Below are 14,323 nucleotides of genomic sequence, written 5' to 3'. Positions count from 1 at the left end.
ACAATATAAGTGACCAATTCAATCCTCATCTTAGATGTGTGCTTCTTTATATAAATCTTGTGTAATCAGATTTATATTAATGGGATGTCGTGCTGCTACATACTATAAGTATTATATGAGTTCCATATCATGTACTGTATCAATGCTATTGTTAATCCAGAATGTGTGATGCCGGGTGACCCTATGCTATAACTGTTACAGCAGTCATATATTCTGTGCTGTTACAATAATATGTGTAATTCTGAATGAGTCCATGCTATAATTGTTGTATACATCACATATTCTTCATGTTTCAGTGAAATGATTACCCATGAATGTGCCCCCAAAGTAAAGAATAGTATATCAGTGAAATTTTCTGTACTGTTATAATAATACAGGTATACCAAACTATGTGATGCTTGACCAAACTATACTATAAGTGCTATATCAGAATATTGTGATAAAATGTGCATCACAGAATGTGTGATGCTGATTCACCTTGTGGAACAAATTTTATACCAGTTATACGGTCCCCATTGTTACAATAATATTGGTATCCCTGAAAGTGAAACACTGGGTCACCCCATGCTATAAATGTACCAGTAACATATTCTGTTCTGTTACAATAATATGTTTATTCTTAAATACAGCGTGCTAGTTACCACATGCAATAAATGTAACACCAGTCACAAATTCTACATGTTACAACAATTCAAGTATCCCAGAGTGTGAGAATATGGATGTGCACTTATATTACAAGGACTATAAAGCCAATAGATTTCCTTCCATGTTATTCTTCAGTTGGTTTTACAGCAACATGCATCTTCATCCTTACGTTTACTTTTAATCTTAGGGTGCCCAGTCTCATTTTGCACTGCCAAATTGCATGTCTCAGAATCATACTATATTTAGCATGTTAATTTATTGTTACATGGATAATTTGCATTTAAAATGTTTCATCAAAATGTGCATGAATTTGCCAAACTCCATGAGCCTGACACTGATTGTGATTACTTGTGATTATATGTGTGTCAGAACTCTGCGAGCCTAAAAATGACTATTATTACTTGTGATTATATATGTGTCAGAACTCTATGAGCCTGACAATGACTGCTATTAGTTGTGATTATATGTGTGTCAGAACTCTATGAGCCTCACACTGGATGTGATTACTTGTGAGTATATATGTGTCAGGACTCTGTGAGCCTGACAATGACTGCTATTACTTGTGATTATATATGTGTCAGAACTCTATGAGCCTGACACTGGCTGTAATTACTTGTGATTATATATGTGTCAGAACTCTGCAAGCCTGACAATGACTGCTATTACTTGTGATTATATATGTGTCAGAACTCTGCGAGCCTGACAATGACTGCTATTAGTTGTGATTATATATGTGTCAGAACTCTATGAGCCTGACACTGGATGTGATTACTTGTGATTATATATGTGTCAGAACTCTGCGAGCCTGACAATGACTGCTATTAGTTGTGATTATATATGTGTCAGAACTCTATGAGCCTGACACTGGATGTGATTACTTGTGATTATATATGTGTCAGAACTCTATGAGCCTGACACTGGCTGTGATTACTTGTGATTATATATGTGTCAGAACTCTATGAGCCTGACACTGGATGTGATTACTTGTGAGTATATATGTGTCAGGACTCTGTGAGCCTGACAATGACTGCTATTACTTGTGATTATATATGTGTCAGAACTCTATGAGCCTGACACTGGCTGTGATTACTTGTGAGTATATATGTGTCAGAACTCTGCGAGCCTGACAATGACTGCTATTACTTGTGATTATATAGTGTCATGTACACTCCAGATAACTGCACTGCTAGTCTAATGCTTTACTTGTCTATGTTCTAGGCTATAAAATTTATTCTCCCTGCACTACAACTAATTATTTTGTCTTCTTTCTCTTCATTCTCTGTCTTCTCTATTCCAAAGAACAGAAGGGTTCAACACTAAACTACCCACATGTATTCCAGAGAGCTTCTCTAATCCCCATGTACTTTCCCTTATGTACCTTGATAGAAGTGAGGTCTAATCCCCATAATTCACTTGTGCAAAGGGTTATGGTGGCAGCAAAGTATAAAGTGTTACCTAAATAATTCTCTAGTTCCAGTGACTCAGACCTTGGTGGTGAAAGCAAAACCTACTTAAATCTCCACTTCTAGCTACTTCTACTTACCATGATGTGAGCGACCACAAGGTCTATGTCTGTCCCTACTTCTATCTACTAGAACCATGGCATTAGCACAATCACACTTGTCCCTTTACCAGTCCCTTACTACTACTACCTCCTTATTTCTAATAGCCAGATGGAAACATTGCCTAACTCTGTCTAACTTCTTTCTACATGTCCATCATCTATCATATGTTTAAGTCTATGTCTCCCTTATCTATCATCTTTCTATATCTCCCTTACCAAACATCTGTCTGCACCTCCATTGACTGCTTCTCCATATACCTCCGTTTCCTAATATTTGTCTACACCTTCTCTGCCTAACATCTGTGTACACCTCTATTACCTAACATCTTTCTCCACCATTGTTTCAAGATTCTAGTGACTGTAGGATTTGTCACAGAGCCTTAATCCATATTTGCTCCATACTTCAGAATTACTAAAATGGTAACAAACTCTCTCACAAACCTACCTTTGTTTTTCCTCATTACATACTGCCCAGCCTCCCTTAAACTACCAGGCTCCTCATGTTTTGGCTGGAAGCATGACACTAGCACATTCCATATAATTCGTATCTCTTCATACATGAGGCTAGTATAGAAGAAGGTCTAACACAAATCAGTAGCAGCTGTATCCTCCCTTCCTTAAAGATTGCTTCACATAGGAGCCCAGTGTAGCAGTCTGACATTTGACTTCCTAAATACTTCAGTCCTCATTGTTTGTACCCCCTTATCCTGCTGTACTTGGTACTAAAGCTGTAGCAGGTCAGACACCAGTATCCTCCAATGCTGTCTTTTCCACAGTCCTCTAAAGCACAGACACACTGCTAGCAATATAACATTCACTCTGTAGTACCATGGTTCTCTGTAAAGTCCCCAGTAGTGTACTGCTCAAAGAATTATACCCAGTCCTTACACTGAAACTTAACTTTAAATATCATCAGGTGGCCCTTTCAAAGAAAGTTAAAACTTAACATCTAACAGACAACAACAACAAAAAAAAAAAGAAACCAAACACCTCCTTTAAAACTGCTAATAATACAATTGCTACCATCTACATTTCTATCAACAGTTTCATACACATTTGACCAGTGGTGTTCCAATATTTCCACAGAGCAAGCAAATCCACTAATTGCTACCTTATGTACAGAACTCTACCATAAAATCAAAGTAGAGAACACCTGGACAAGATTCTTACCTTGGACCATTGCCCCTGTACCAAATGCTAATAAGAACTAAAATTATGTTAATTATACACAAACTAAGGAAGGATGTTGTGGTATTCTCGACATGGCATTTTAAAAATTATTAATGCAATGGACATCAACCAAAACCTAGGCTCAATCCATGCCGTACCTCATAACTGCCCAGATTTATGCCATATAGTTTTGGTCTCTTCCTTAAAAAATATGTATTTTTGGCAAATTACTTGAAATTGAAATCACTTAAAATGATACACATTTTTTTCAAACATCATAGTCTACGAAAATGCATGGCTAATGTAAGAGCTGATATTCTAGCAATTGTCTAAGCTTATAAGAACAATATTTAAAATGTGTATCCATTTTTGGGGCTTTATTCCGTCTCCCCCCATTATTTTTACCTCTGTCCAGATATCTTGTGCTAAGAGGCTGAGATATATGAACCATGCACATACAAGGAATGCCCAGTAACTACATACCTGCTAAGTAAAGCTTCCTAAAACTTACATGTTAATAAACAGTGCATTAACAATAAAAATTCTCAAGGCATTTCTATAACGGAGCACACCACAGCATCCTAGGCCTCTCAGACTCAACTCCGCCTCTATCCCAATGCAGTCTTCTTTTCTAATTTGCATTTTTTCTACAGTAACAAACCAGTGTAGCAATAAGTGGTAGAATGTTATTATTAATAAGAAAACATCCTCAAATCTCAGCACATCTGCTAAACCAAAATGCAAACAGAAATAAATATCTCAAATGACTCCTACTACAACGTTGCTAGATCATAATAACAATTATCTGCCTGGCATAAGCCAGTCTGCTAAGATGTGCTGAAGTAAAATATGTCAGCTGAATTTATTGGCAGCATAGTAACTTCCTCCTCATGACTTTAGTGTTTTATGGAGACAGAAAATAATCCATTTTGCATTGCTACTACTGTAAGATTCATGATTTTACAACAATATTTACCATTATGTGATACAGTAAAGGAGGTGGGATTCACCATTACTTGATACTAAATTAGATGGAGATTACTGTGACATGATGCACCAAAGTAGATTGAATTCATCACTACATGATACACTAAAGAAGACAGAGTCACAGAATGACAATATTTACAGAAGTGAATCCAAACAAGGAGAGAATATGATTTTGGGGTCTATATTACCTAGTCGAACAACTAGAATGTCGACTAACTTTTAATCGCCACGTATGTGTCCAACCTGCACTTCACGAATGGCCAAATCACCGATTTATTTCTAAGGGAATGAGATAAAAATGGCACAGCCTGCAAATATTGCAACAATACGATGGATGGATGGCATGTAAATATGAAACTCAGTTTTTCAAACATGCCTACCTTTTCATACAACTGGTTCTGTTTTGCAGTAATGCATTCTGTTCATACTACTGGTTCTGTTACTAATGCAGTCTGTTTGTTCATACTACTGGTTGTGTTCTCACTCTCAGTCCAGCTGGTGAATCTGTGAATCTTGAGGCAATGTTACAACTGCCTCATGTACATAGACAACCCTCTCCTCCACCCAACAAATTCCAACACATGTGAGAGATGCAACCATATAGCCAAACTGGAGGCTAAGCTCTTTCAACTCAGTACTGGCATAACCAGTCAGGAGGAGAAGGAAACCACACTCACTACAATTCCAGTCTCACATAGACCTACCACGACAGCAAACCAAACACATAATCACACAAAAACATACTCGGAGGCTCTAAATAAAGATCTGCCTAAGCAGCAGAGACCTCCAAAGCAGACACCCAAGCAACCGCTACCCCAAAACAAAACACGTGCAACACATATCTCACAAAGCCAGTGTGCCGAACAGTCACAGCCCTTAAGACTAAACAACACACCTGATACACTTGTAATAGGTGACTCTATCGTCAGGCACACTGACGTCCCGCTCACCAGGCTGAACAAGGAGAGGGTCACGGTGAGCAGCCTGTCGGGTGCTAGGATCCGCCTGTCGGGTGCTAGGATCTGCCACATAACACAAGCACTCAGGTCACTCCAAGGCAAGTACAAATATGACTCAGTCATTGTCCATGCTGGTGTGAATGACCTGAGACGTACCTCCCTGGACTACATGAAAAGAGACATAAAGTAGCTCTCTGAGCATGTAACCCAGGCCGGTATGACCCTGACCTTGAGTAGCATCTTACCCTCACCAAGAATGATGCCACAATATGAAGACAAGATGATCAATTTCAACAATTGGCTTAAGTACTGGTGTCATTCAAAGGGGATCCAATACCTGTCAGCTTGGGATGATATGCTCGACAAGCCACGATGCTTCGCTAGGGACGGCTTGCACCTGTCACCCCTGGGCTTTCGAATATTGGCAAAGGCTCTTGCTACCTCCATAGTGCCTTTTTTAGGCAAGGCTCAAAAGACAAACCCACCTCCATAGGTATCACAAGGGATAAGAAACTAAGAGTAATGCTACTCAATGCCAGAAGTCTAAACCTCAAGATGCACGCACTCGAAACTCTCCTTAGCATGGAGAACATCGATATCTGTGCAGTAACAGAAACCTGGTTCAGGGCTCCCAAGAGCACCCCAGCACTACCAGGTTATACCTCATACCATGCTTTTTGGCCCCAAAACTTGGACCGAACCACAAAAGGAGGGGAGTATCGATATTCATCAAAGATACCCACACCTCCAGGTTGGTGGCAAAGCACGAAGCATCAGAGACTATCCATGTGCAACTAACAGTGGGTAAAACTGCCTTCCAGTTTATAGCCTGCTACAGACCACCCTCCCAAACCCAGGAACCCCACTCGGCCTTTCTGAGAACACTGGAAAATATGAAGGTCTCTCCAAACACCATTATATTGGGCGACTTCAACTACCCAAACATAGACTGGATGCATTACTCTAGCTCCAACACCCTAGCCCAAAGGTTCCTAGAATTTATAAACTCAAATGCTATGGAACAACTTGTTACCACTCCCACAAGAGGGGAAAACATACTGGACCTGATCATCACCAACATGGGGACTCTATGCTCCAGACCAGAAGTGTATCCCTCACTGGTAAGATCAGACCATAAACTAATCTCACTGGATATTCACATCCCGACCCCACCCCCTGCCCAGAAAACTACAGTGAAAAACTTCTCTAAAGCAAATTTCACACTCCTCAAAACTGAGGTGGAATCCTTCAAAGCCTCGGGCCTGTGGAAAATACGGCCCAGACCGCAGAATCCTTTATAAACGCATTCTATGAACACCTACAGGAATGCATGGATCATGCGATCCCAAATAAAACCAAAACCCAATCCTCCAAAGGCAGACGTCCTGTCTGGTGGACCCCAGCCATAAACACACTATACAATAGAAGGAGGAAGCTACTAAATGATAGAGCAAAATCCCAAAAAGGGAAGGCATCACTGATCAGTATTAGCAAAAAACTACGGGCACTCATAAAATTGTCTAAGGCCAGCTTCGAGAGAAAAATTGCACAGGACACTAAGGATAATGACAAGGCTTTCTTTAGTTATGTTAGGAACCTGGGTGGTAATTCCCAGATATGCTCAGAATATGTTAGGAACCTGGGTGGTAATTCCCAGATATGCTCAGAATTAGTCCAAAATGACAAAAAATACACTGAACCCACAGACATTGCCAACATCCTAGCTGACAGGTTCAGCGCAAACTCCCCCCCCCCACCAAAAGGGCAAATATCTATCCCAGCAGAGTGCTGCCCCCCTGACATCTCAGATGCTCAGGTAAGAGCCGCCCTCTCCAAAGCAAAAAACACAGCATCAATGGGACCAGACGGTGTCCCGGGCTGCGTCCTACATGAACTCCAAGAAGAGCTAAACCCAAACAAAAAACTACTGTTCAATTTCAGCCTTACTACAGGATATGTGCCCAAAGCGTGGCGTACAGCAACAGTGGTCCCTCTCCATAAAGGTGGTGCCTCAATGGATCTTGGAAACTATCACCCCATAAGCCTGACTAGCTTGGTCTGCAAAGCTATGGAAAGGATCATCATGGACCTCATAAATAAAGATATTGGGGACCTACAGACACTGGATCCTACCCAGTTCGGCTTTGTTAACGGCAGATCCTGCCTCTTAAACCTGGTTGATTTTTTTGAAACAGTTACCAAGGCCATTGACGAGGGGAAGGTGGTCCACACAGCCTACCTGGACCTTGCAAAAGCCTTCGATACAATACCCCACTCGGGCATTATAGATAAGCTCACCAGCTGAAATATAAACCCATATGTCACTAGATGGATTGCAAACTGGCTCAAGGACAGAACCCACATGGTTAGAATTGCTGGAGCCATGTCAGACTCCAAACCAGTTACAAGTGGTGTCCCACAAGGCTCAGTCCTGGGATCTCTCTTGTTCGGTATATATTTCTCGGAGGTACAGGCCAACACGGAAGGACTGTGGCTGACCAAGTTCGCAGATGACTGCAAACTGGGTGCCATAATCGACTCACCAGCCGACACAAGCATCCTCCAAAAGCGCTTCATAGAAACAGACAACTGGTGCCAGAGCCATGGCCTCAAGCTAAATGCCAAAAAGTGTATAGTCATCCCCTTTGGAAAAACAAAGTGCCCACAAATTACCACATAGGTGGTAATCCATTAAGTACAGAAGAAGTAATTAGGGACCTGGGGACCCAAGTTGATAGCAATCTCTCATTTGACAACCACGTGGCCAAAGTGGTTAGAAAAACATTTTATATAGCCCACCTAATCATGAAGGGATTCACATCTAGATCAGGGGAGGTCATCGTGCCTCTTTACTCATCCCTCATCAGGCCCATAATTGAGTACAATGCCCCTTTTGGGATGTACCTTACCAGACACCTGCAGCAACTGGAAAGACCCCAAAAGTACCTCACGAAGAGGATCAAAGGGCTCAAACAGATGCCATATGCTGCCCGGTTAAAGAAACTCCAGCTCTACTCAGTGGCATACCGCCTGTTCAGAGGTGATCTGTGCCTGATGTATAAAGCCATGTCCAACCCGGAATTAATGGACATGCTGCACCTCAGAAAATCCAAATCCCGTTGAGCTACGTGCTCGGGAGACTTGAACCTCAGCACTGAAATAAATAGGACATGCTGGAGGGACAGATTCATAACCCAGAGGCTCCCTTCACTCTCGAATAAAATCCCAGTCCAGGTTAGGCAGAGTCCCTCATTGACTTTTTTCAAGAGGAATCTTGATGAGTGGATGGGAGATCGTAGGTTTACCCTGGGTATCACTTCTGTGTCACTGTTAGACAGAGGCACAGTATACTAACCTCGAAAAAGGGCATAGCAAAATTCATTTAAAATGGGTGGCGAAAGCCAAACACACTCTGGCTAGGCTTACAAATGCCCTAGGGCAGATAGCCTAGTATGAACCTATGAACCTATGAACTAATACTTGGTCTGCCCAAGTGTTGTAACTAGCCCAGAGTAGTTGCCTCCCCTTTCCATCCTCTTATTCCAAGTATCACCATCTTCTTAAACATCTCATTGCCTTGCCCTCAACACTTCATTCTACTAACTCAATCTTCATGCTCATTACCTTCTCAGTGAAAAAAAAAACTCCCATGTTCATGATTAATTTGTATTCATACCCCCTCCGTAACCTTTTTATCTAGCTAAAATTCAATCTCACTTCTCCATTAATGATACACATACTTGTATTATGTCCCCATCTTTCTTCTTTTTACAGTGAAAACATGTTCCTTAATTGCCTGTTCATGTACATTACCTTTATTCCCATCACTAATCTGCTGATCTTTCTGTATATTCTCACCAGCACTCTCTTATCTTTCTTCTTTCTAGAAGTCCTTCAGAATTGCACATAGCATTTATCTTAAAATGGTCTGATAAAGGCAACAACGTCATAGGATCATAGGCGGTTACTAGGCTAATGGCCCTGGGGCCCTTACAAGCCTATCCAAGAGTTTATCCCCAAAAATGACGATTGGATGGGAGATAGGAAATTCATCCCGGGGATCACATCAGTTGCCCTGCTAGACAGGGGTCCAGGGAAGTAAATATTGTGGGAAGAAATAGTCAGGGAATTGTTATGGCTAGGCTTGTATAGGCCCTAGGGCCGATAGCCTAGTACTAACCTATGAACCTATGAACCTACAACAACGTTGTAGCTACACAACAACCTGAGTCATGCTGATGTTGTTAATCATGTCAACCTGAGCCCACAGACTAGCACACAGATAACAAATAAATGCGATAGGGCTAATATAGACCTTCAAACACCTCCGAAATATGAAACAATAAAGAATCACAGATTTAAAATAAATGAGCACAGGATTTAAAAGGCAATACTTAACAGCACTGCACTACACAAAAATGTTAAGTTTCAAGGAATTGACAAAAGATATGCCATATATTAATAATTGCTTAACAGCACCATCAGGCAGCCACTGTTGTCCATGTATTTCACTTATTTGGCAAGAGAAAAAGTTAAGAGTATGCTGTCATCCAAGCAACACAGCTATCAAACATTTTTAAACACTATCTATCTCTTGCATATGCCCAAACGATTCAAGGGTAAGATGTGCAGTGTGATAGTGGTTTCTAATAGGGCACATGTTGTCTGGGTCACAGGACAAATATACCAGTTTTGTCATTTCCAGACATCCATAAATGGGTTACATATAAGTGCATCATAATACCGATACTGATAAAATACTATTTGTACAGTTTAGCTTTGGTTGAAAATTTACTACGCTTAAGTACAAGAAATGCACAGCAGGTTTAGTCTGTGCATCCACAACTTCTAAGAAAGACTGATCTTTGATTGCTCACAGCATTTGAGTGTAAGTGGTCACAGTATTGAGATGCAATTCTTCACAGTATTTGGCTTCAAGTCAGTTTAGAAATGCATATTATTTATGACTGAAATGTGAACTGGCTCAACTTTTATTTCTGTTTTTTCAGCTGGCAAGATGTTGCTTTTAGAAAACACAGAATGTTTTTAAAAAACTCAAATAATGACGACCAACTTCTCACTTACCAGTACAGTACTAAGTGGTAACTTGGTAACCACAGTCTGAACCATTTTAAAGAAGAATAAGGGGTTCACTCAGACTGTACCAAATGCTTTACAAATGGAGTTGAGAAATCATATGTTGCTTTCTGGTTAATATTGTTGCATCACTCTAGGCTACTAAAAAAAAAAAAAATGAAACGTTATGGTCACTTACAGGTGTGAGACTTGAGAAGACTGTTAGGACTTCTAAAGTACTGTGGATTTTCAATGACGGGGATTTTTGTCATTCCAATAATGACAGCATCTTGTCCACCTTCTGATGATGATGGAGTATTACTACCATTGGAGACATGATGAAGAGGACTTGCGGAATCATCATCATTACTGATAACTGATGAATGACCTGGAAAACATTAAATTTTTATGAAAAAAATCATATTGATCATTTTGTAACAGTATGCACAAAAGTCAAAAGTCTGCAGACTCCCTGAAAATAAGAACATATGGAATATTCCATTTCACTTCCAATGTTGCTACAGCCTGGTAAGTAAGGATGATTAGAGGGTCCATTGATAATGTATTCTACACAGAAATATATAATGGAAAACTGAGGAATAAAAGATGTCTACTTGATAACATCTTGACTATTGAAAGTCACTTTCTTCTGTTTATTTTTTCAGTACACTACAAGTTACATCTATCATGAATTTCTCTGGAAACTTTCTGAAAAATATAAATATATAATTTTGCTTTTCATAAAGAGAAATACACTTTTTCTTGAATTTTAGTAACATGTTAAACATCACAAAAAATGAATACTGCTATCAGCTAAGAATGAAAAGCTGGTAAAAAACTTGAAATCATTCTGGTTTTATTGTTACATCAGAGAAAGCATGCCAAATTCATAAATGGAAAATCGCAATGTGAAACATTGAGTTTATCAAAGATATACAAACACTGTGTTACACATATGAGTCTTGGAAACTCATATCGACTTTCTTTACCAATTGAAGTATGCATGGCTATCCCAAAGTAAACTCTGACACATTACCATATATCTGTTTCATACTTATTACTCCACATTCTAGTGTACCTTTCTGTCTACAATTCTCTGTTTGAAGGAGGTAAATGCATGAAATTGATTTGAAAAGGTGAACAAACTTCAATGCCAAAAAATGTACTTATTGAAATAGTGTGTATACTTAGATAAAGCAAATCTGCTATCAAACAATGGCTGATTTAACATGCCTCCTTTGGGTAATACTTAAAAGGCTAAGCAAGTTATGCTTTTCTCGAATCCCTGCATGATGCCATCAGTGTTGTGTTATTTTGTGAGCCATTATGAGTTTGTTTATAACTTTTACTACTGCAAGGATTTGTAGAGTAAGTTAAATTCACATAGCCCCAAATATCAGTGTTGGATGACCGGCGTAATTTCATGTTTCATTAGCATTCATACTGAATAAACTGAGAACAGCCCAAGAAGTGAAGCTAATCAATTCATTATACTATTTATTTATTTATTATTTATTTGCATTTGTTTATCAGAAATTCCAACTGGACACAGGTCCTTTTTCAGTGGAGGCCCGGAGAGAAAAGCTTCATGTTTCTAAAAAGTGTTCATAAAAGTGGAGATTCAACCTTTTAGAAGCAGACATGATTATAGTAAGTGGTGTATACCTGTGTCATATTTTGTTGATTACAATTTCTTATTAACATGTTGTTGATACTGAATCTGAGTATAGACTTGACATTGTGGCAGGTACTGAATGAAAACTAATGGAAATGGAAGTTGATGACTCCGTTTCATCAATTTATCTTTACTACAAACAATATGTATTTGTCAATACCTAATAAAGGGGTGTGTTGCTCCATTCTGTGCTCACAAGACTGCATTTTTTTGGTACAGCAGTAAAGTGCAGCAGCATTTGGTTGCAGAGAAACAAGTTGTGTTCTTTTTCTAGGGGGAGGTGAGCCAGCAGAGTGAGAAAAATATAATTAGGATTACCTTCAATTTCTGAGACCGACTGTCATCAATTTCTGAGACTGATTTTGTGATAACTGGAGTACCTTTTACAGGCAAATAAAAAAAATGAAAAAGGTCCTATTTTAGATTGAAGAGACTAAATGTACAAAAATGGACTTTTAATACTCCAAGTCTAAGATCACTGCACATCAGGGTATTTACTTTACTTTGATATACTTCGATCTATTAAAGAGTATGAGGCACAAGAGGTGTAGTTCCCCTATGCTGGAATGAAATGGGCTTAATCCCCGACAAGAAAATAGTTTAAAAGGAAACCTTTGGAGTTTCAGCATTCATTCTCTTTTAGGCTTGCATTTCTTTCTTTCTCATGCTGGGACTCACAGTTTAGAGTCTCAAAGTGACAATATGGATTAATGTCCTTCACCTATTTCACCAGGGTGTTATATGATTTATCACAGTATGCATTTCCTTAGTGGTACAGCTAGTCAAATTATGTAATGGTTGAACTTCATTAGATTGGCTTTTACATAATTCAATGCTTTCCCAATTTTTTCAAGACTGTGTAACCCAGGAGTTAATATATTTAATTTCCTGGGGTTTGGGGGTGTTTTTTTGTTTTACATTTGCTAATGGCAAATATAACCTATTGGTTTACACTTGTGATAACTTTTTTAGATGATTTTGGTGGAATAAATGGTAATCACTGATGAGTTTGTTGAATGTTTTGTGTTTCAAACAAACTCACCGGGGATTATTCATTATATACTCATTTCACCTAGATCAAAGGGTTGACTGAGGGTATTGTACTACTTTTTTTTGTCAGTGCCACCATAGATAATTGGTAAATCTGTGAATAATGTACACAGTTTTTCAGTTCAGATTGAAGCTAAAGCTGAACTTAACTAACAAAGTTTCAGAATTGCAAGAAGCGGTTGTCCGCTTACAAAAAACCCCAAAGTCATCACTTCCGGTTTCCGGAAGTGAGATTCTATTAGCGCAAAGAGAAGCAAGGGATGCCTCTCAAGCAGCGATGAATAGGAGTAATGTTAATCAGCGTAATGTGGATTTTTTGGAAGAAGCACGCCATGTTGACAACGGGAACTCCAGTAGAGGGGGAACTTGTTCTTTTAACCTAAATTGTGATCGTTTAAGCGACTGGAAGAAGACGGATTATGTTTTCTTTAAAAACAGAACTGTGGATACTACTAACACATTGGATTCGAGGTTAGTATCATTAGAAACTAAACTGTTTAAAGTTAGAGCCCTGCAGTGCGACAATGCATGCCTCAAAGAATGTGTGGAGAAGAAAAAGGTTCCCAAAGGTCTACGTATTTATAAATTTCCGAATGGTTTGAAAAAGGGACAACCTGAAGTTGGTGAACTGTTGGAGATGTTTGACAGACACGGTTTAGAACTGTTGGACTTTATAATTAGGATTAACACTAAAAGAATTGATGGACTTTTAAATGAAATTGATGAAGTTAATAATTATATTTTGAATGATGCTAATTTTAACAGAATTAATTTTAGATATAATAATATTTTTGATAAAGTTGAATATGATGTAGGTTTAAATATAGAAAGGAAAAAGAAGAAGCTGCTTAGGGATGATTATGAATACAAATATAATATTGCTTATCCCTTACCCAAATCATATTGTGATGGTGAGAATATTGCTGTTAGTACCCAGACCAATGATGGTATGGCAAGAGTCCCTATGCACATGGAAAGGCAGGGTTTGGTAAATAATCAATATGATTCTGAATTTCCCCCTCTAAGAAGATCTGCTCGGTTACAACATAAAAATAATTATAGGGATGAACAAGTTTTTTTAGGTGCTCAAGGGGGAGGTGTGAGAAAAAACAGCTACAGGGGACAAATGAGTTGGAAAAAGAACAGTTACCCCCAGTCGTAGTTAGAGATGAGGAATTAGAACCTGTAGATTCAAAG

The 14,323-nt window shown here is 39.0% G+C and overlaps 1 protein-coding gene across 2 annotated transcripts in view; it reads right to left on the bottom strand.

The window, feature by feature from the left end:
• The window catches only part of NTRK2 (neurotrophic receptor tyrosine kinase 2), a 1,124,811-nt gene that overhangs the window by 375,963 nt on the left and 734,525 nt on the right, over positions 1-14,323 (bottom strand). For both annotated transcript variants that reach the window (XM_044060895.1, XM_044060896.1), the window contains exon 12: positions 10,601-10,789. In XM_044060895.1, coding sequence (XP_043916830.1) covers positions 10,601-10,789 — 189 coding nt within the window. The remainder of the gene's footprint in view (positions 1-10,600; positions 10,790-14,323) is intronic.

The sequence above is a fragment of the Protopterus annectens genome, chromosome 2.part0 (genome assembly GCF_019279795.1).
Source record: "Protopterus annectens isolate FY-2018-M chromosome 2.part0, PAN1.0, whole genome shotgun sequence".
NCBI lineage: Eukaryota > Metazoa > Chordata > Ceratodontiformes > Protopteridae > Protopterus > Protopterus annectens.
Note: the sequence above shows the minus strand (reverse complement) of the source record. Positions and strands in the feature narration are given on the sequence as shown.